Below are 24,314 nucleotides of genomic sequence, written 5' to 3'. Positions count from 1 at the left end.
AATTTGTAAAGCTGTCACATAAACAATACATCTTATTAGAAAAATAATTATTACTCTCCTAGTTTAATCATTAGCCTTCTAATTGCGATACCACGTGGCTTTGTTCCTCACTACGTTACCCAAATACTTGATAACATTGATAGTAAATTCTTAAGTTCTATTTTTTACAGCTCCCATTCTCAGACAAAAACACCACCGTCATTAATTTTCAGGGGCAGTAAATTTAGGAAAACTAAGATTAAACAATAAAAGAAAAACAGTAAAAAATTTATAATAGCGCTTCCTCTTTGGTGGGTGGGAGGTGCGAATTTGTGGGCTTTCCTCTCTCTCTCTCTCTCTCTCTCTCTCTCTCTCTCTCTAAAACACACCATTGCTTTTCTCTATTCTCTCATCCCCTCGATCTGTAAGTTATGCTCGTTTTTGGTTTGATTCAATTTTTAGTATTCTGAAATTCGCGCGACGAGAATGCGTTGGATTGAAGCTGGGAAAAGCAACGGGAAATCCGCGATCTCCGGTTTGAGTTTCTGAGGCGGTGGGAATGCCGGAGTCCTAGATCTTGGTCTGTGTTCGGGTTCGGGGCCGGAGGTGGGCTCCGGATCTTGATTGGAGGCTTCAATTATTCGAGGCGGTGCTGTGAAGTTTGTGGAAGATTGGATTTTGGTGGTTTAGGTTTTAGATGGCTTCCAATCCTCCTCCATTTCTGGTGGAGGATACGGATGAGGATTTCTTTGATAAACTGGTGGAGGACGACGTCATCGAGCCGCCGCAAACGGCGGCGGCGGGGCCCGGTTTGAACGAGGGGAGTGATTCCGACGAGGCCAGGGCGTTTGCTAATCTGAGCGTTGCTGACTCCGCAGCGGAGATTAAGGAGGAGGCGACAGGCGGTGTGGATTCGGACGTCGGAGAGGCGGTTGGGGTTGGAAATGCGGCGGAGCAGAGTAATTTGAGCAATGGCGCGGCGGCGGAGGAGGCGGTGATGGAGCTTAGCAATGGTGGATTGAGGCCGGTTTGGGATTCGGATTCGGGGACGAGTAAGGGGAACGATTTCGAGGGTTCGGGGATCAAGCAGGTGGATTGGGGTGTGTTTTCTGTGAAATCGAGTCAGAATTTGAGCAATGGCTTGGGTGGATCCTACTCGGATTTCTTCAGTGAGTTGGGGGACGACACCGGAGAGTTTCCCGCCAATCTGGCGGCGCAGCAGCAAACGATTGCGAGTACAGATTGCGGCAATGCGGTTAATAATGGGCAGCAGCATTATCATCAGGAGCTTCATGGTGATGGTTACAGAGGAGGAGAAAGCGAAAACAACAATGGGGTGGTGGATGTAAACAGTATCGAGTATTTGGAAAGTCTGTATCCTGGGTGGAAACTTGACCCCAACACAATGAAATGGTATCAGGTGGACACGTGGAGCACTGTGACTGATACTAAAACGGAGGTTTCGCATTTGCAGCAAACAGCAGCTCCCTCTGCTGCTGGAAGTGTGACCGAACCTAGTAGTACCACTGATGGTTCGGTTGAATCTGTTCACGTTTCACAATGGACTAATGGGTACCCGGAACACATGCTTTTTTATCCTGACCACCCTGGTTGGTACTGGGATACAATTACCGGGCAATGGGGTTCGTTGGAGGAGTATCATGCTTCCATTCAAACCACCACGGTCCCAACTGCAGCTCCGGTGCAGAATGGTGATAATGTATATCATCCTTATATACCTCTTGACAATGGGGCCCGTAACCAAAATCAAGATGGTGGTTGGCCGAGTCATGTTAATTACAATGAGCCTGTTAAGGTGTGGCAACCTGAGAATGTATCTACCAGCGAGCCTATTTCGAGTTCTGGTGGATACCAGCAGTTGGGAAATTGTAATTCATTAGGTTCTACGGGGAACAAGGATCAGCAGATGGGAGCAGTACATTTGTATAACCAACAGTTCAATCAAGGAAGTACACAGCTGAATGGACCTACCCAATTTCATAATGATTACCAACCGAATTATCCGCAACAACCTCCCCAGGGTGGCAACCAGTTTCCATATGCTCCAACTGTTGGAAGATCTTCTGACGGTCGTCCTCCACATGCACTAGTAACTTTTGGATTTGGTGGAAAACTCATTGTGATGAAGGACAGCAGTAGTCTTGGGAACTCGTCTTATGGAAGCCAGGTGAGGCCCTGAAACCTTCTTGCTTTAACATATATAAGTTTCCATTTGAATGACATCAAAAGCCAAATTCTTGAGGTTGTTATTTTAGGTGATTGTTTTATGGGGTCATAACATCTATTAGAATTTCTTGAGTGGAGAGTTTTGTTTTGTTTAGTATTTTTGTTCAATTCTCTTTTGTCCCGTCATCTTTGCTTTCACTCTCTGAATCATGGATGGAGTGAGCATTGAACTATTTTGGTTACATTGGTTTTGAGCTTTTGCTAAATGTGTATTTATGGATTTTTGTTATCATGTGAAGGATCCCGCAGCAGGCTCAGTTTCTGTCCTTAACTTGTCAGAAGTTTTCATGCAAAGGCCTGATGCTTCAGGTTTTGGGATGCCTACTTGTGATTATTTTCGGGCCTTGTGCCAACAATCCTTTCCAGGGCCCTTGGTTGGAGGGAATGTCGGAAGCAAAGAGTTGAACAAATGGATTGATGAAAGGATTGCTCACTGTGAATCACCCGACATGGAGTATAGGAAAGGAAGAGTATTGAGGTTACTTATTTCTTTGCTTAAGATAGGTTGTCAACACTATGGAAAATTTCGATCTCCTTTTGGTACCGACACTCTATCCAAGGTACATCACCTTCATGTCTTTTGATCTTGTTTCTTTTCTCTCCCTCTCCTTCTGTGCACATTTAGTTCTATGATTTTTTTTTTGCACAGTTGCTTTTACTGGTGACTATGGGTCTCTATATAGGGTATGGTTAGGTATGATGTCCTGTTTGGATCCTATTTGGTTGTGTAGTCTATAAAATGTTGAGTTCTTATTCTTCATGCTTTAAGTTAGTAGGAATTTGACAGATCAATATGGTTCTCTGGGGGTTCTTAAGCACCAAAAGGTTATGTTCTGACTCAATGCACTTGAGTAAAGTGAAATGCATTATAAAAGAAAAGAAAAATGCTGTTAGTGTACATGGGTTTCCTACTATTGTTCACCTTTCATGTTATTTTCTTTTTTATGTAATGGAAACTTGTCTGAAGTTGAATTCTTCATCATTTAAAGTGATTGGTACCGAGTCACCCGTATTGTCATCTCTCTACCTTGATAAGTACATATCATCCCAAAATGATTTCTCAAATTTTGTTCCCAACAATAGTGTCTTTTAAGTGCCACATTCATGTGCCTGGTGTAATTTTGGTATTCTCTTCTCCATAGGAAAATGATACTCCTGAATCAGCAGTTGCTAAGCTTTTTGCATCTGCGAAGAGCGATGGTGCACAGCTCGGTGTGTATAATGCTCTCAGCCACTGTGTACAGAACATTCCTTCAGAAGGACAAATACGGGTATGGGATGATTAATCTCCTATTGTTTTCCTATTATATTACTTATTGTAATAGATCTGGTTTTATTCCTAGGCAACTGCTTCTGAGGTACAAAATCTATTGGTTTCTGGTAGAAAGAAAGACGCTTTACAATGCGCCCAAGCAGGTCAATTGTGGGGGCCGGCGCTTGTCCTTGCTTCACAGCTTGGTGAACAGGTTCATTCTCATTCATCATTATATTGAGCGACTTGAGATAAATAGAGTAAAGTTTTCAGCTTATACTAATGCATGCACTCTTCTAACTCTTTCTTCTTTGTTTCTTCATCCGGTGGCTATGGTGGTTGTCAACTAATCCAGTTCTATGTGGATACTGTTAAGAAAATGGCCGTATGCCAGCTCATTCCAGGATCACCTTTGCGAACGTTGTGCCTGCTAATTGCAGGCCAACCTGCAGAAGTGTTTTCTGCTGACACTACATCTGAAATCAGTGTTCCATGTGCTGTTAATACCTTTCAACAGCCAATGCAGGTGAGATTTTTATCTATTGCGTATTGATTGTTACTTCCTTCATCACATCCATACATGATGACCTGTCCCTTGTAAAAATTCCAATGAAATTGGAACAAGATCATATGTACTGCTGAAGCTGGTACTGAAATAGTCTTTGCTGAATTTCGTAGCAATGCCTAAATAAGAATGCTGTATTCTTGTGTAAATACAGTTTGGTTCAAATAAAATGCTTGATGATTGGGAGGAGAATTTGGCTGTGATAACTGCAAACAGAACAAAAGATGATGAATTGGTAATCATACATCTTGGAGATACCTTGTGGAAGGATCGGAGTGAGGTATGTCACAAACATGTTACTACTAGTTTGCATATCAAATTGTTTTATTCCTTAATCTGACATGGTATTATTTTAGATTACTGCAGCACACATCTGTTATTTAATTGCAGAAGCAAATTTCGATTCATACTCAGATACTGCAAGACTATGTCTAATTGGAGCAGATCACTGGAAACTGCCTCGAACATATGCTAGTCCAGAGGCCATTCAGGTGCATTCAATCACTCCTGCAATTTTTTCTTTCATCCTCTTCAGAATATCTTTCAGTGCATGTCTCATATCTGATATGGTGGTTCAGCCTTGCAGAACACTACATTTAAATTTTTAACTATAAAGTGTAGCTCCAAATAAACATAAGATGTATAGCTTTCGGGGATAAAAAATGTAGTGAATGATGATGCTATCTGTAGCCTCATCATATTGTGCAAATAAGGAGGCTGTGAGACTGCAGAATAATAGTGTCCTTTCTCTCGTGTTTATTGTGTCCTAATTTTTAATTCAACTTTTTGACTTTAAACCACACAAACCAATCTTATATTTTGGCATAACGTCTTATTTTATTCTACCTGGCCACCTGGGTATATATATAAATATAATATAGTTGGTAAGCCCCCAGCACAACACTGTGTCATCATCTCTGGTAGTGTTGAGCATGATTGGCTGATTGGTAGATCATCCTACATGAATGTAGTATTGAGTAGATGCGTGACCAGACCTTTTTTCTTTTTATACACATTGTATTTTGGCGTTGTTACTTGTGGTAGTCTGGTAGTCCTCTGGTCTGTATATGAACAAAATATGTGTGTGTGTATACAAATGTAAAATCTGTGTTATCGTCAGCGATTCTAATTTGTTTGATCATATTCATTGATAAGCAGTTAATAAGTGTAGTTTATTAATTTGATTAAGTATTCCTGTCTAAAGCTTATATATACCTTTTGTTGCTGTCGAGCTTCAGGAGAGGGCTTGGTTTTCTGAATAGCAGTTTACCAGTAAATATATCCACTCAAAATTGTCACTGCAAATTCCCTGTAGTTTCGACGTTTGTAACTTGTCGTTATTTGTGTGTTCATATTCAGTGAGACCTAATACTTGTTTAATACATATTGGTTGTTAATTCATTTAGTGACACTCTTTGGAATTTATAATTAATTCGTCCTTATCATTTTGGCAGAGGACTGAGTTATATGAATATTCAAAGGTTCTCGGAAACTCTCAGTTTATTCTTCTACCATTCCAGCCATATAAGCTCATATACGCATACATGCTTGCTGAAGTTGGAAGAGTATCTGATTCATTGAAGTAAGTAGGTGTATTTTTCTTATTCCGAGTCTACACGTGTTCCCTCAATTAATGAGGTAAATTTTATACAGGTATTGTCAAATAATAGTGAAGTCCTTAAAAAATGTAAGAGCAGCTGAAGCAGACATGTGGAAGCAGTTAGTATTATCTCTCGAGGAGAGGATCCGAACTCATCAGCAGGTACTTTTTTGTCAGTTGCTTGGTATGTTCATCACTTTAGAGCTGTTATGATCATTCTATGAATGCATTTTCCAATGGCAGGGTGGATACTCTGTGAATCTGGTTTCTTCTTTCAAAGGTAAGTTGCTCAACTTTATCGATAGTACTGCCCATCGTGTTGTCGGCCTACCACCACCTGCACCATCCACATCCATAGGAAGTGGTCACGGTAATGAACAATACCATCAGCCAATGGGCCCCAGAGTATCTAGTAGTCAGTCAACTATGGCAATGTCGTCCTTAATTCCTTCTGCTTCTACGGAACCCACAAATGATTTTGGCAGTAGAAAGCCAATGCATAACAGAAGTGTTTCAGAGCCAGACTTCGGCAGAACTCAGGTGTGTACTACTCCAAACTGGTGAATTTTCAAATTCTGGCAACCTGCTATCAGACCCTATATATGCATTTTGGTCACCTAATTGGTATGTATGATTGATTATACAATCTATGTGACATCTAGCTTGTTGTAAGATCAGGTTGATTCATCAAAGGATATTGACTCGTCTGATGGACAGGGAAAACCCTCAGGGGGGACTTCCCGCTTTCCTTTTAGTAGTATCATTGACAAGTTTGTGAGACGTGGAAAACAGGTAGCTCATGAAGTTTCTATTGTAGGCTTTCCTTCCTGTTTCTAGATAAGAACTATGTGGAGTTTTCTTATGGTGACGCTCTGTAATTGTGCCCTGCATTTGATATTGAAGGCTAAGTTGGGTGTAACAAATAAGTTCTACTATGACGAAAAACTTAAGAGATGGGTTGAGCCAGGTGCTGAATTTCCTGCTGAAGAACCTGCATTGCCTCCTCCCCCAACTACTGCAGCCTTCCAGAATGGTGTTTCTGATTACAACTTGAGATCTGCCTTAAAGAAAGAAGGGTCCCCCACTAAAGGGGGCCCAGAGTTACATAATTCAACTCCTCTGGGACCAACTTCAGGGACCCCTCCTATTCCACCCAGCTCAAATCAATTCTCAGCTCGTGGGCGAATGGGCGTTCGATCCAGGTACCCCTCTTTTTCTTTACTTATAAATTTGATGATGTATAAAATGCTAAGTAGGGAATACAATTTTGTAACGAAGTATTTAAAGTTACTCTTTATACAGCCATATTTCTGTGGATTTTATGTAGCAGCAGTAATTTATATAATTGTAATTTAATGAAGCAATTTATAATAAAGCTCAAAATGCAAATAAATTATTTTCAATTTTCAGGGATGAGTTGAAAATTCGTTGCAGTAGCAAACAATGTTTAGGATTAATTTTTTATTAATTGAGAATAAAGCAATTATTCTTAAAACTTTCTGCCCTTTCATCCCGTTATTGCTATAACTTCACTACTAATGGTTTTTTGGCAGATATGTTGACACTTTTAACCAATCTGGCGGAATGCCGGCAAACTTGTTCCAGTCACCTTCTGTTCCATCTGTTAAGCCTGCTGTTGCTGCCAATGCAAAGTTTTTTATTCCCACTCCAGTGTCATCAGGTGACCAGACAATGGATGCTATTGCCGAACATGAACAAGATGGCACAACTGCCAAAGAAGATCCTTCAACATCAGCCAGGAATGACTCTTTCCATGCACCACCACTAACATCATCACCGAGTATGCAAAGGTTTCCAAGCATGGGTAATATCCATACCATGGGAGTTGTATCAAATGCCAATGGTCCTGTTCCACCTCACTCACGAAGGACGGCATCATGGGGTGGGAGCTCCAATGATATATTTAGCCCTCCAAAGATGGGTGAAGTAAAACCTTTAGGGGAGGCATTAGGCATGTCTTCTGCTTTATATAGGCCTAGTGAGCCGCCTTTTCAGTTGCATGCGCCAATGAATGGGGGTGGGGGTTATGGTGACGATCTTCATGAAGTGGAACTTTGAGCTGAAGTAGTGAAGATGTAAATATCAAATTTTGCTCTTAGTGATCAATACAAATACTTGTGACGTTCCTGCTCCTGCATCACGCAAGAGATCAAAATAGTGGTATGTGCCAGGAGTAAGTTCATAGAACGTTTATTTTCTTTCCCACTCTTCATACTCTCCCACCCTAACATGTATCTTGAAATGTAATTGGCGCAATTCCCTTTCTTTTGAGCCAATGCTTATATAAACTCCCTGAGAGTTGCCACGATCCAAGTGTCTTGGGAGAAAGATCTTTTTATTTTTGTTCTGAACCCTAAAAAGAAAGGAGAAGCCTGGGCTGGCACCAATGTACAGATCATTTGTTCATTTTAAACAAAAAACAGATAATGTTCCTTGAGGTAGATGGAATGTGAACCTCTATTGATCCTCTCAAGGGGAAAAGATAGTGTATTGAATAGAGAGAAACATAAGATGTCTCGATTTGTTTGTTTGTTTGTTTTTTTTTTTTTTGGGAAATAGGTTCCTTTTCATCTCGCTATAAAGAGATAGTTGCAATTGTTGCTAGAATGTACTGCTTTTCTGTGCAATGAGATAGAAGCGTTCTGCAAAACATGTTGATCTTCCTCCGGGAGGAATGAAGCATCATAATGGCATTTTTACTAGTCACTCTGGCTGCCGTACACAGATTTGATGACCGGCCGATAGACTGAGTAATCAATACTGGGATTCCCGAACTTGCAACTCTTGTCGATTATTTTGTGACAAATCAAGCCGGCAAATATGGCAGCAATGGTGAGACTCACTTTTCTCATCATATTCGTGGAAGAGATGCCGAATCCTGCTCCATAGGACCAGATTCAACCAAATAATCGAGGCCGTAATTCAAGTGATGCGCGTTCTTGTCGAACAAGAACTGCTTGTGTTGTGATTTGCTTGCTGACCCATCTCTACCTATTGATAAAACGATCATGGAAGAACAAACGACGACCTGCCTAAAAAAGTTAATAGACCTCAATACACGTTACTACCCCAACCTGAAAATTGAGCACAATTGCATATGGAACGACTTGTGTTACTGGTGCTATCTGTTTCTGGTTATTTATTCATTTATTCTTACAACTATCGGGATTTGGGTGTTGGTTAATCTTTCTAAACTTCTAAATTAGAGTATGAACGTTGCTACCAATGTTGATGCATATTGCATGAGATCTAGAGTTGCACGACATTAAGATAGCTGGTTCTGTAAGACATCCTTTGGGAAGATCGATGCTTTTGCTTTATTTTGGCGGAGTCTCTAACTTGTTGCTTAGAATTCGCAATCTCTCTGTTTATATACATTCTTCATTTTTCGGTACTACTTAGATCATCTAATGTAAAAAATCAGAAGTGCACTCATATTATTAACTTCACTTCATCTAATCGTAAAGCATTCATGATTGAACAATAATAATAAAAGTTCAATTTCCTCTCCAAATGTTTGCCTTAAAACTGAATGACTTTTTTAAATTTGTTGAATTTTTTGATTTTGCCAGCTTGGTGTGTTGGGTGTTGAATCATCTCTCATCTTTTCCGACGGGATTTGGCTTCTCTATAGTTGGAGGCTCTTTCAGATTTACCCAAAGATGTCTATTTCATAATGCCCCTCCTCTCAAAATGTAGTCACGTACGCATTAGTCATTGTGAAAACATACTCTATATTCAGACCTAACAACCAGTCCAATTAAGAGCATCAATTACAGAGATGGTTACGCCATTTTACACTTACACCATTATATCGATGTTCAAATGGCAAATCTTATTCCTCTGGTATTCCTTTGCTGTTGATCAGTTTAACCCCATTGCAATATGTGATCACACTAGCATTATACATATAAATACACTACAAAAAAAGATAGCAAAGACCACAAATGAATTGTGGCTCTATTGTGGGTGTTGATGGTGTGGCATTTGCCCAAATCCCACAAAACCCCCCACAAATGTGGCATTTTAATGCTATTAATAATTAACATGTCACATTTGTGAGGGTTTTGTGAGATTTTAGGTAAAGGCCACACCATCAACACCCACATTAGAGCCACAATTCATTTGTGGTCTTTGCTAACTTTTTTTTGTAGTGATACTCTTCTTATACATAATTAAGGCTCCCATATCCTGCACATGCTTTGCATTACAAAATAACAGTCTCTACAGATGCTCATCAAAATGTCTGGCGTTCCATCTCTCTTGTCTGTTCTAATATCCTTTCTCATTTTTGCTTCAACACAAAGCTTCATTATCAAAATCAACACCATACTCTCACCAAAGTCGCCCTGTTAGAAATAAAATGGACTTGACATTATCTCAACCACTTCAGATAATACAATTGGATTAAATCAAGTTGAATAGCAGAAATTATATATGCAGTAATCCTATTACAGTAGTTATCAAGATATATATCTCTTGATAAATCTAGAAGTCTTATCAGATTGACAACCTGTTCAATATGAAGATTGTGATAACAATTAGGTCTCTTAACAGATAATATTTCAGTCTACTTTGGACTCTCTATGGGTGAGCACAAAGTGGAGTTTTACACCGGTATAAATAAGAGAGATATTCCCTGATCACACACAAGAGAAAAAACATTAAGTTCAGCCCCATACTGTGTTCTTGTGCTGTGTTTCAGAAGAGTATCTTGGTGCAGTTGCAGAAAACGTGAAGCAATGGCAGGCTTAGGAAGTTCTTCAACTGGTGAGTTTCTACACTATCAGGAATTCATAATGTTCTGTTTTCATATTCTGTGTGCCATGTTTGTGGAATTAATTCTTGCTTGAGATGTTAAGATGTGGTCATTCACATAATTAGTCTAACACGCCCTTCACCCAAAACCTCAACCTCGCCGAGAAACACCAAAAACTTGCTCAAATCTCTAAGTCCCGCGCCCTTTACCTTCAATACATGACCAATTCGTCTGCAGCATTCTCGCCAAACACCATAAGAGCCCCAACTAGACATGCATTCAGTGATTTCTTCTATGCTGAAATCTCCATTGGAAGTCCTCCGGTCACGGTCTACTTAGCCTTGGATACGGGCAGCGCTTGCACTTGGGTTCAAGAAGAAGCGTGCGTCGATTGTATTGAAGTGTCGTCACGTATGTACAATCGGTTGACATCAGCACATCTCAACCTATGAAGTCTGACAACCCTCTTTGTGTTCCTCCAAATCTTTGCCACGATGGATTTGGTCTTTGTATGTATGAGCTGCTCTACGCTGATGGCTCTACAACTAGAGGTCTCTTTGCGCTTGACGTGTTTTTCTTCTCGACTGAAGGTGGCCAAAAACAAGCCATCCAGAACGTGGCATTTGGTCTAGGATTCTACAATAAGATGGACTTCTCAGATCTTTTACTCATGGCCAGCCAAATCTGATTTCAGGAATTCTCGGATTAGGGAGGGGTGACCCTACTGGTATCTTACAGCAGTTAAGCTCTATCACCCTCTTAAAGTTTTCCTACTGCCTTCCATTACGGTTCGAGGACGAAGCATTGTTACATTTCGGTGATGATGCTCAACTTACAGGTCCTAACGTACGCAGCACACTATTTTTGGGAGGCCAGAGTAGCCATTATTTCTTGAAGCTGAATGGTATAAGCGTAAACGGGGATCTTCTCCAAATCGACCCGAACCTGTTTACCGCGGGCGGAGGAATGGTCATTGATTCCGGAGCGCCATACAGTTTCATAATTGAGGGGGCTTTCTCGATCTTGATGCAAGCTATGGTGGAGTACTTCAATAACAAGTACGGATGGGAACCATTGAAGAAGAGTGAGCTGGCTGACCAAGGGTTTGATTTGTGTTACCAGATTCATGCAATATATAATGTGCCATCCATAACGCTTCACTTTGAGGAAGCAGACCTTTAGCTGGAGAAAAGAACACTGTTCGTCGACTTTGAACAACACGATCAGTTCTGCATGGCAATTTTTTCAGTCGGTGGAGATGGTCCAAACGTCTTGGGCGCGTCTCAGCAAGCAAATTACAGGTTTCTGTTCGATGCTGGTGCGTCAACATTGTCATTTGCTCCGGAGCAATGTTAACCAGAATCTTGTTTACTAGTTACTGGTTAGTATATAATAAAAGGTGGTTGCATGTGTCCATTTAACACTTGGTGATCAAATGATCAACTGCAAATGCATATATATCAAATGATCAACTGCATAAGTTTGTAATGATGAGTCACAATTTCACAAATACATAGATACACTGTCCTTGTGTCCAACACTCGGGCAGATTGACAATCAATCCTAAACTCCAAATTATATGATGGTGTAACAGTAACACTACAACACATGAACGTAAAATGAGAAATATATAGCCGGAATGGAAACGGATAATATACACCTTAGAGTATGGGCACCGACTATTAAAATATTCGGATCAACCATCCGCATAACTCCAGTGTGTCAGTCAAACATTTGCAATGACGGTCAACGTTAACGTTGCTAAAGATACTACTTCCGACAAACGAAACCAAAGCCTCTTGCCCCAAATCCTCATCCATATCATCTCTTGAAGAATTGAGCGTTGGGAATCGAAAAGGTTTAGAGAGGGACGAGAATTTGAAGACGAAGAAGATGAATATAACCAGAAAGGGAAAGAAAGGGGTTGCATCACTTACATGCTTCTAGTAACTAATTAAGCTTGTTTCTAGGTAAACCTCATCATATCTGAATCCCAACAAAGAGGCTAGAAATTTATCTCAATCCCAGGATTCACCAACACAAATCGTACTAATTTTTATAGTTCTTCATATTTTTAATGGGTTTTTCGTATTAATGATGGTTTGCCCCATTATAAGGAAATTGGGTAAGTGAGCGGGTGGGAGAGAAAGCCCTCGTGTTCTATACCCTTCGAGGGCTTTCGAGCTGTGGATTTAAATTGGGGTTTTTTAGGAATCAGAATATATAATAAGAACAGATAATAATAATCTCATAGAATAAATGATAGATTATGAATATGGATTGAGTAGATGGAACTATGGAAGTATGATAATTAAACTGTTTGTTTGAGGATGTGAGAAGAAGAGGAATTCAAAGGTTGTAGGCTGTGTTTGGTATAGCTGGACTTATAAAAAAAATTAGTTTATGCTGATTTCTGAAAATAAGTGGCTGATAAGTAAAGTAACTGAGTATTTGGTAAACTGACTTTTATAGGTGACAGAAGCAGTAACAAAACGTTTGGCAAACTCAAACTGGCTTATGTTTTTAATTTGTCAAATGACCAACTTAGACGTTTTAGAAACTTTACATGAATTGTTTGGTGATATACCGTACTCAAGGGTATTATTTATGTATCATTTTTTCTTAACTTTCAAAACTTAAATGACATTACAATTACTATGCGACATTTGAAAATAAACTTATACATATTGGACCAGTAAGAGAAACTCCAGTGGGGAGGTCTAATTTTGTTGTCAAAATTGAATTTTGACATGTGACATGTCAATTACAACAAGAAGTTAATTTGACTAATTTCATCTCTAATGGAGATGTTAAATTTCAAATATTACCAAGAAGTTAAACATTCATTTAAATATGTAAATAAGTAAAAACAACAAATGAAGTGATCTGAGCTGCTGTTATACTATGTTACATATCGTTATACATCTTCATATATATAGCAGCTGCAGTTAGACATTGCTGTTATGTAACACATAGTTTTACATCTTCATATATTACACATTGTCATATTTAACTGAAGTAGATACAGAACTACTGTACTGAGTAAATTTAGACTTCCGCGGCATATCAAAAATAATTTGCAGATGTATACTATATCCTATAATGAGATTTGTATCTTCAAATGAGCTTTGTGTGCATATCTGTCTTTTTTCCTGGAAGGCATACTTGCTTAGCTCCCAGATGCCTCTGCATGTTTATTAAGGCTAAGTAAAATAGCATATATCCATTACATTGCATCATATATATCTTCTAGAATGTAAAACTTACCTACTATGGAAGAGGAGAACGTGAACAACAGTGGCAGTAGCCAAGCAAAATATAAAGCAATGAGTAGCAAACCCAGGAAATTGAAGATAACATTAGGAATAAGTAGCCGGGAAGAATATAAAAAGCAAAGCTACAAATGAAAGCAATGAGGCAAAACTGATTCCTTGTAAAGCCAGCTCTAGGCCTCTCGTCCTTCTCATGTAAAGCTCTGTTCACACAACCATTGGACTCAAGACTCAGCATTTAGTATACCTGATATGTTCTCTGCCAGACCCTCAAGAAATATTCTTCAAGTCCTCTTCTCTCTTGACAAGTTTGAACATAATTACACCATACACCAATAACCATTCAAACACAAAAATACCCCAATTCTAAGGAAGTCTGTGTAAGCTATTCATATAGCTTAGGACACTATATTAGACCTGCATAACATATATAAACACTCATATACGAATATGTGTATTGATCTGAGTTTAAATAAAAGCTGTAAATCATATTGAATTTAGATGAGCTTAAAATTTTGATTTTGAATTCAAATTCTGGCTGCAGTTAAAGAAACATTTGAGATTTCAAATTGGCAGTTAAAGGACGTTACAGTTTTATGGATGAAACTGCTATGGTCACATTGCCTATATATGTGTCTAATTAGTCCCTCCTTATACACGTTCTGTTCTTACTTCTTGGTCCCATATACTAAGAGAACATCAAGGGTGCAATGAGGAGAACATTATCAATGGACAACAACAATCCAGGTAATCAATTAGAACTGATATGTTCAATTTAGATATGCAGCAATCAATCTCAATTAAACATAGAAGTAATTAAACATTGCAATTGATCTAATATATTATTCAGTGCTCACCCGAAATGAGATAATCTTTCAGTCTGGACAAGGAAACAAGATTGAAAATTCATATGCTAACTAGAACCCCATCACACCAAAACCCCCAAGAATCAATCTTTGGCTACAAAAAAACTAAAACTAGAGCACCTGAGATTGGGGCAATAGATTCCAATTGAAGCAAGGACTTGATACGACATTAATGAGCAACACAACAAGTTCAGTTCTTGGAGATGCTTGCCCAGAAAAATCCACAACGACGAGTTGTTCAGGCAAAGGCAGTTGAGGCTTAGGCTACTAACCCCTCTGCACCTACCAAGAATGCTACTCAAAATTTGGGCATTGGGAGAAAACGCCTGCAGAGTATTGGGTTTTAGATTCAAGCTTCAATCTTGAAAAACTAACAATAAACACAACCAAGTTAAAATTTTGAGATCAAAAGGTGGAGACTTTACGAAGAGATTGAGGAGAGAAGGAAGGGCTTGGGAGACTGAGGAGTTCATTGATGTGCTGACGCAAGATGAGACTGACCTGGAAAATACAATCAAAATCAAAATCACCAAGACCCCGTAGACTTGAGTTGATCGACCATGGACGAGAACAAAAAATAAAGGGGCGCCTATGTAAGATGATTGAGAGAGCGATCAGAGAAGAGTCGATGGAGAAGATAAGAGTATTGAAATAGATATCGGCGTCGAAAAGACAAAGGTCGGATCGTGTAATTCTTTTAACTGCATCAGGGTACCCACTCCAATTTTGAAAGTTTCATTAATTGTCGCTACAGTGATCTCTGCGCACGGATTCTGCTTCTAAAACCTGCCTTCTATGGCTCTCCTTACTTGTGCTTATCGAGCTTAAAAGCCCGAGTGAGAAGCAGATTTATCAAACACTCATGTGGACTTTGCTTATAATCACTGAAGGCAAAAAACTTTACCAAATATAGCCAAAGTCAGTGAACTTCTCTGGTTCTCCCTGCCCAGATTTGTAGAAGTTGTAGCTAACGTCTGTATTTTAAACTAACGGTGCACATGACCACGTGCTGCTGATAGTGGCGGATCTAGAGTTCAAAAATTAGGTAAGAGGAAATTTTTTTCATCAAGCATAGGAAAAAAGTTATATTCCTTCATTTTTTTTACTTAGACCTTGTTGGTTTAGTGGCTAATGAATTCGGGCAAGTGCATTTGTTATCAGAAGCTACCAAATTTTATTATGTCAAACTCATAAGTTACTTGACACAATCATACATGCGTACGGAACGGATGGAATGAACCAATGTATTGGTTATTACCTGTTGAATTTAAACAGCAAAGCAACAAACAATGAAATACCTCACAAATTTACCAAGTGGAGGCTAGGTTTTTACCCAGCAGAAAAATAAAACTAAGGTGGTGCAATCAAAGTTTACCCAGCAACCGCTGGGTGCGGTTCCTCTTAGATCCGCCTCTGGCTGCTGGTGCTCGATGGTGTGCTGAATAGGCTCTCAGCCGGAAGTGAGTTTTGCAGCTGTGACATAATATGGCTCATATATACAACACCCCAATTCTAAAGTACTAGCTAGCTGAAACACGCAAAGCCCCACAACTCCACACTTCTGCCGATGGTTTGAATCACCTTGTCTCAAGGCGCGCCTTTTTAAACATTGTTGATACTCGTGATAACTTTTTAGAGTTCCAGTCTTCATTCGCAAATAAAGAGCAGTATAAGTGCGTATCAGAAGGTTAATCCAATCATTCCAATGGTTTCGATCCATTTCCACACATAACTCTTACATTAATGTTATCAACTCGTCAAATTCAGATAACAGAAGTTAAATCATAAACACAAACAAATAACTATAGGAAGTTTACTCAGGTGATATTAATGTGACATTACTGACTTCAGAGTTGTATTATAAAAGATCAAGGTGAACAAACAGTTCAAAGAACTTTCACAGTTGCAGTACACCAGGGCCGGCCCTGAGGGAGGGCAGCCAGTGCTACCGCACTGGCCAGGGCCCAAAATTCCAATTTTTTTTTTCTCTTTGTTTTTTGTGTGTGTGGTATGGAGTTTTTCTTTGCCTTCGGTTAGTTAAAACCCCATTTCATTTTCACAATTTCACATCAGAAGGAGAGAGGGAGAGAGAGGAAAGCTTTGGACTCACCATGTCTGAGATAGTCAGCGAGGCTTGGAGAAAATACCTTATACAACTTCAGTCCCACCCTCTCAGGACCAAGGTTCATTTCCGCTCTTGAATGAGACCCAGTTCTTGTTTCATTAAATCTGTTTATAGGGAGTCTTGTTTGTATAGATTTCGTTTTGTTTCAAAGATGATTTATTTGAGCCTGGTTTTGAAGATTTCCATGTTGCTGTAATGAAGTTGATGTCTTTGTTTAATTTGGTTTGAATTTTTCGGTTTTCTAGGCAATTACAGCAGGAGTTTTGGTCGGGCTTAGTGATGGAATAGCCCAGAAGATCTCTGGGATCAAAAAGCTTCAACTCAGAAGACTGTTTCTTATGATGGTATTCTTATTTTGATCAAGGTGTTCAAAGTTGTGTTATTTTGTTGTGTCTTATGTGCTTTTGGCCTCTTGGTGTAAAATCATCATAACAAGTACGTGTCTTTATCATATTAAGAAAGCCAAGAGTTATGAATTGAAAGATTTGATTCCCAATTTCCCATTTGTCTTTTCTCATCCGGCAACTGTCAATTTCAAATATGCGGCTCGCGTATAAACTCATGGATTCACTAGGTTTATACATATGTAATTATGTTGTGCCATGCCTTGTGTATATCATGTTGGCATCTGAAGGATTTGTGACTTATTTCCAGCTCTATGGGTTTGCATATACTGGGCCGTTTGGACACTTTCTCCACAAACTGGTGGATATAATATTCAGGGCAAAGAAGGACAATAAAACTATCGCAAAGAAGGTATAATCTTTTCTGGAGTAGGATTCTTGGGCTTTCTATGAATGTTATTTTCTTGTTTGTAGCATTTTGTGTTTGAAAGATGAACCATGTCTCTGTTGCTTTGTACTCAAGGCCCTCATTGAAATTGATATAATAAAATTTTGATAATGGTTGCAATTTTGGCCTATTGTTGGTTGGGTGAACTACCAGTATATGCCTCTGCAGTTTCGGGTTTTGTTTCACAGTTTCATTGCTTCATGCTGGTAAGCTACTATTTTTAGTAATTTTTTCTTGCCTCTTAACTGACCTTCCAGAAATGTCCCCCCCATTGTACCATGTTTTAACATATCAATAAAAAATTTCAGGCGTGGGGATGAGCATCCTAACATTGCACTTGGCTAGGTTCCAAACCCCGAAAAAAAAATTTGTTTTTTTTATGTGTAAGGGCCCATTTTTTTTCTTCGCACTGGGCCTCAAATCTCTCAGGGCCGGCCCTGCAGTACAGTCGTACTTATTTACATTGTTCCGAACAGGGGAAGGAATCCCTTTTAGTCAAAGTGGAATGCAGAATTGACAATAAGGATTAAGGTCATCACCATTTACCTCTGACAATTGGGACCTAGGATCACAAACTCCAAGCCATAAAATTATAATCACCACATTACTTGCACAGAATCATAGATACATTGATGTAGACACATTTTCAGTTTTAATACAGAACTGAGCAGAGAGAAGCATTTCAGGTATGAGGAGGCATAACGAGAGTTTAGAATGCAGAACTGAATTACAAAGGGAAACCAATGGTTCATTTGTTCACTACTAAGATCTGCAAAATGCATTAAAGATTTCTCATAGATCAATTAAGGATTACCAATTGGAGTGTTTAAGTTATCAATGTGTAAATCTAAGTTAGGAAGCATGTGATCAGTTACCATCATGTAACAAGAATTTGCCAACTGAGAATATCTTACTGCCATTTTCAATCACAGATGAGTTCTTCTTGGTAAGACAAGGGTCTGAGCGCTAACAAATACTCAAAACCATACTCAAAGTTGATCCAATTGTGGTAGCATATCAATGCTTCCACTGTTTTTCTGTCAATATATTATAATAATCTGAATTGGCAAGAAGCTCAAACAATAAATATGATATGATTTAGCACATGATCAAAAAGCATAACCAGGAAACATGAATTGCCAACTTGGATAGCGAACAACAGACCACTTTTTGTTTATTACTGTTATTCTACAAGTCTTTTTTTTTTTAGGCAGCAGGATCACTATTTGCATCAATGAACATCACTGTAGTGTAACAAAGGCAACGTTTGTAATGAGATAATATTTGTTATAATGTACAGAAACGAGATTCAAATGCGTAACGACTTTGCAGATGGGTCTTCATCATCATCATGTTGATGCATCAATGCACCGTAATCAGTTCAGTTTTCCAACTTGTTGAACCAGGGTCCTTGAAATAGATCACAAACCTTTAAGTAGGAGGTGAATCATGAGCAACAATATCTCCTGCTACTTGGTTGTGATCTGCTGTGCAAATTCTACAAGTCGATATATTCAAATAATGCAATGCTGCAAGCACATACATACAGCAGAAGTATGTTACTAATAATGATCTATGTGACAGAAAATATTGGAAGGAAATGATAATTACCAAGGACTTGGCACAAGATCAAGCAGCACAACCAGGAAATATGAATTGCCAATAACCATAGACCTATCCACTAAATTGCCTCAACCATATATGTTTCAGCTGGCAATTCACTAGCAGGGCTGGCACTCTTGAAACATTTTATTGACTGAGCCTAACAATAAACACAACTACAGTAATTAGAACTTGGTATGAAACTTGAAAGCCGGTTAATTATATGTTGAAATGTATAGCACATTTTATTGTAAAAAGAACACATACCGTGCCAACAGGGTCATCTGTTCCTTGGAAATCATTATCATGTAGATCTTCCTGGTTATGGATTAGTGAGAAGAACCCCTTGAGAAGATATCTTGAACTCAATCCGGCAGTAACTGACATATAACTCAGCTGAGGGTGGGATTTTGACAGTGCAACTGGAGCAAAGGGCTTGAAGACGAAATAGAGCAAGAAGTGTCAAAGTTTGCAAGCGGTCGAAAACAATCTCACAAGTTGCTCCTGGTGTATCATCATCTTCGTTGCTTGCCCCTTTAAATATTTCTGAGTACACCCCTCCACATACAGTGTTGTCCGTTGCGTTAAGCTCTTAGCTACAGCATAACTCGCCAAGTGTTCCATTCCTCCACAAAACTGTACCGACAGACTTGTTAGATTGCGGATGACTCTATGCTCTTTAAGTTTATACACTCAACAGAAAGAGTGTCCATATGACGGATCTCTAAAGCTTTGACAGCTGAGAGGGTCTCCTCCTCACCGCCAGTCATTTCTTGATTCACAAACAATATCTTCGTGGAAGAATTGGCGCTCACTCTAAGTCTCTCAAGCTTGGGTAATTTCAGGAGGAAATCAAATGTGGCCCGGCTGGAGAAAGGTGTCATCTCGTACACAAACCTAACAGATTTTACTTTGCTGAAGAACTGTACTGGCGATGATGGACCGTACCAGATCTCCGAGACATGCAGCGCTAATTCTTCCAAGTTGGTAAAGGAATCCTGGAATACAAATCAAGGCGTGCTTCTACTGAGAGGCAGTTTTTCATTCCCAATTATTTGTGTTTATTACATTCCCAATTATGTGTTCTAATAAATAAATGCCGGATTATCATCCATTTTAGATAAAAATTACATGAATTTGGACAAAATGAGACTGCCACAGTTACAAAAGTGATACACTCATATAAACATAAAAAAATTGAGATTACAAAAAATAAGATCAGAAAATGGGTCTCATAACCCATATATTGCTTACAAAATCCTCAACTAGTGATCATTTTAGTAATCCTTACTGGCGGACTCCATTGTTTTCAATCAGGGGCTCCGAATCACGTTTTTCTGAAAAAACAGAAAGTTCTGCGGCAAGCCTCTTCACTTTACGACAAGAACATACTGAAAGTTGTTTGAGTGACGGCCACCCAGAAACATGCATTCCTGAATAGAATCTACAAAGTTTGGGCAGAGAATCAAATTTCACATTTGTTACTTTCGGAAACACAAACTGAGGAAGCTCTATTTCTACTCCTTGTTCACCAATAATGATTTCCTCCAGTTGTGGACAATTAAGCAGTCTTAGTAATTGTAGCTTCTGAAGATTTTTGACTACTGAGGCTGGAAAGATATTTTTCAGACTATAACACACGCGTATAAATACTGTCAGACTTTCCAACTTACAAAACATATTGACATCAATTTCTCCATTTGATTGATCTCTTGTGGATACTATTTCTTCCATCACTCTACATAGGGATGCTTCGAGATGCTTGAGCTCCACCAGACTTTTAGCCACAGAGATTGAGAACAAGAATTTTAGATGATCACACCCACTAACGCTCAAGGTTGTTAAGTTGGGAAACCTAACCTGCACAGACACATGTCATATTTATTGTTACAAACCTTTGTGTAAATTCCAAATGAGCACATACCATTATAACTTCATAGTAGTACAACAAGATAAAGTCAAAGGATTTACCTTCATAATAATGATATAGGTGAAATCAACATTGTTTTCAAGACGGAGGTGTATCAGTTGCTGTAAATCTTCGACATGTAATTGACACTTTCTGATCCCCCCCAGAGATAAATCTTCAGATTTCTTCAACAATGGTATTATAACATGCTCCAATACATCACTGGTAGTGAGCTTACTGAGCTCTAGTTTTAGCATGTGGAGAGCCGTTTCAGCCATAGTCCCAATTGACCAGTACCTTGAATAGCCATTACACACTTGGTACCTCACCAAGTTACTGAAGAACAAGTTTGATGGAAGAATATTGGCATCACCAATATATATCTCCAATGCAGTTAGTTGAGACAAGTCTTTCAGCTCTAAAAGACTAGCATTTCTTCCTCCCCTATTAGCCTCCCAGTTGAGAGAGACGTTTCTCAAGTTCAAGTCTTCGAGTTTTCCCAAACTTGAAATAACACCAGGTGAAATCACTTCTAGTTCGCGACAATTACTCAAATCCAACCATCTCAGTCGAATCAATTGCCCTACTTCTTTGGGTAGCAGCTTAATGTTGGATCGTGCAAAACTAAGAATCTCCAAGTTTATTAGATATCCCAACTAGAGCTACATCTCCCAACACGCATTCTTCTAAACTCAACGTCTGAAGATTCTTCAAGAACTCTAGAGATGAGGGAAGTGACAGCATAGACACTTTAGTGAAACCGTACACTTTCAACTTCTCCATCTCAGAGAAGAAAATGGACGGTATTTCCATTGATGCAACATCTTTACTGTACAAATAGAACATTTTAGCCTCTGGCGTTCCCCTGGAGGTATTTGAGAAAGCATGGGAATGTTGCTGGATTTTAAAGACACCTTACTGCACACTCTAAAGAACTCCTTATCAGGCCATTCTTCACCTCCATATTCAACTGATAAGACTTGTTGTTCTTTGTATGCAATCCACGCAGCAACCTCGCATACAAGATCATGCATTCTAACATGCATGTTTTTATCACTCTCCAGCAACAAGCAAGAATCCTTAAGCTTTTCAACCAGTTCATTCAGTGCATCTCGTGCTTCTTCTATTGTGTCAACATTTTTAAACAAACCCAACCCAAAGCCATATTTCAACAGGTCTGTTAAACAAATATGGTTTTGAACTACAAGAATCCCACAAAGCAAGAACAACGGCCTGAGCTCTTTATCTTCCAATTGATTGTAACTCCATTCAAGAGCCAAATATGCCTTTTTTTTTCTGTTCTTTTTTGTCAAACCCTCCAAGGCGTTTCCTCCTGGTGTCTTTCCATGCACTCAGCTTGTTTCTGTCTTTCATTGCTCTTGCAACTGTGACAATCAAAATTGGCAACCTTCCACATTTCTTGGCTACTTCAATCGCCACACTTCGTATGCTGCTATCTTTGACAACATCACCAGCCATCTTCTCAAATAATTCCCATGCTTCATCTTCATTCAAGACATCAAGCGGAATATCTACTTGTGTGCGCATATCCAATGACAATTTCTTTCGGCTTCTACTTGTCAACAATACTTTACAATTCACCAAGCGGGGAAGCCCGATAGCCACCAGGTTAATTTCTTCCCAAACATCATCTAAAGCTACAAGAATCCTCCTGTCTTTTATCCTATCACAGAGTTTGGGTGCTCTTTCAGCTAGAGTATGATTCTCAACAATACTCAGACCTAACTTTTTGGCAATTTCTTTTTGAATTTTTACAAGGTCTGGGTTCTCTTTAACATCTCTCACCATGACCACATCATCAAATAAGTTCTCATGCATAGCTTGCCTAAGAACTTCTTCTACAAGTGCATGTGGTCTTCCCAACTCCACCGATTATACATACCAGAATCATTTCTGTATATCAGGATTTCCCAGTTCATTCATGACTCTCGTCACAATTGAATTCCTTGAATCAAATTTACTGTAATCTCCGGTAGATAAGAGACATACCTCTTGTGAAGGAACATCATATGCAAAGTTGGAGAACTCCTTCTTTCCATAAAGTTGATCAATCTGCTCCACCAGTCTTGTTAAATTCCTGCTTAGTTGATAACGGAGCACCAGATCAGGACACAAACCATGAAGACACTCGGTCTGCGCATGGCGGCCGTCTTTCAGGAATTCCTCTGCCTCTGTGATGATTGCATCCACTCTTGTCTTCCAGTTTCATACAGTAGTCTCGATTCTTTTACCTCCTCTCTCGACTTGATCCATCTATGTTGAACCTCATCCCTGGCAGCTTTTAAGTCATCCAGTTTGGTCTTCAGATTTTGACGGTGTGTTTTGTAGTGAGCTAGATAACCCACTTGACGTCCAATCGGTGCCACTGTGTACTCGACAAGTTTTGCGGCAATTGCAGCAAGAATCTCCATCTCTGTACAGACATGAAAAGATACAAACAAGTAAACATGAGGACGGGATGAACATGCACATAGAGACATAAAAAAAACTTAGAAGAGTTGGGGTAAATTCTAGACCTAGTTATGAAGGAATTACAAGTAAACATGCAAACTAAAGAACGTACCTTATTTGGTATGAATGAAGGTAGTTGGCACTGCAAATGTTGTGTCCTTCCCTCAGGACACCAGATCAGGAATGCGAAAACAATCAATCAGTCTGTAGATGCGAATAAAGTTGCAAGTAAGAACAGAGCGTATGCATATGCATATCATAACAAGTTACCAACAAATGAGCAAATAGAGAAAAACCAGGAACATCAAGAGGCAATACTTGTTTCTTAGAGAAGTAGAAAATCCAAATGCAGAGCAACAACAAAACTGTGTTACTAAGCTTGCTTCAGTTGCTTGAGAGAAAGGGTAGGAATGGATGCCGTGAGTGGCGTGAGTGCTAGACAACAGTATTTACGAGGGTTAGCATCTCATCGATTCCTCAACAGATTGTGATGGCTCATTTGCGTTCTTGCTGTATTTGCGTCTAAGCGTCTTCATTCAACATCAAAGCAATGAGTAATGGTGTTCCGCTGCATGTGTTTTTGCATGCTGTATTGCTTTTGCCTTGGCGCAAAAGAGTAGAATGGCATGCATTCTTTTCAACATAGACCTACCTGCTAGTCAATTTCTTAATTTTGAGAATATAATCCGGTTTTCTTTTCATTCTTTTTGGCTCTGAAGCCCTGAAGAAAACTTAGTCTGTTGCGTTTTCTAAATGAATCTCATCTTCTGCTCCATTGGAAAATTGACCAAATTGTCTTTGGAAGGCTGCATACAACTTCTCCTGCATCACGAAACAAGCCAATGTGTACAGA

At 39.2% G+C, this 24,314-nt stretch overlaps 1 protein-coding gene and 3 pseudogenes across 1 annotated transcript; 3 read left to right on the top strand and 1 right to left on the bottom strand.

The window, feature by feature from the left end:
- The first annotated feature begins 327 nt into the window (after window positions 1–327).
- Window positions 328–8,186, top strand: LOC126793277 (protein transport protein SEC16B homolog). Its single transcript, XM_050519743.1, has 13 exons — window positions 328–2,167; window positions 2,466–2,786; window positions 3,369–3,497; window positions 3,570–3,692; window positions 3,834–4,004; window positions 4,198–4,323; window positions 4,400–4,534; window positions 5,498–5,625; window positions 5,697–5,805; window positions 5,887–6,183; window positions 6,322–6,435; window positions 6,547–6,845; window positions 7,197–8,186. Exons 1-13 carry the CDS (start codon window positions 677–679, stop codon window positions 7,720–7,722), a joined length of 3,969 nt encoding a protein of 1,322 aa, XP_050375700.1. The 5' UTR covers window positions 328–676; the 3' UTR covers window positions 7,723–8,186.
- A 2,064-nt stretch (window positions 8,187–10,250) lies between these two features.
- LOC126795476 (aspartic proteinase CDR1-like) lies at window positions 10,251–11,779 on the top strand (annotated as a pseudogene).
- A 4,826-nt stretch (window positions 11,780–16,605) lies between these two features.
- LOC126793295 (peroxisomal membrane protein PMP22-like) lies at window positions 16,606–17,688 on the top strand (annotated as a pseudogene).
- Window positions 17,689–19,402: 1,714 nt separating this feature from the next.
- Window positions 19,403–23,975, bottom strand: LOC126795475 (disease resistance protein RPS2-like; annotated as a pseudogene).
- Between the last annotated feature and the right edge of the window lie 339 nt (window positions 23,976–24,314).

The sequence above is a fragment of the Argentina anserina genome, chromosome 5 (genome assembly GCF_933775445.1).
Source record: "Argentina anserina chromosome 5, drPotAnse1.1, whole genome shotgun sequence".
Classification (NCBI taxonomy): Eukaryota; Viridiplantae; Streptophyta; class Magnoliopsida; order Rosales; family Rosaceae; genus Argentina; species Argentina anserina.
This window is presented reverse-complemented; position numbering and strand designations above follow the sequence as displayed.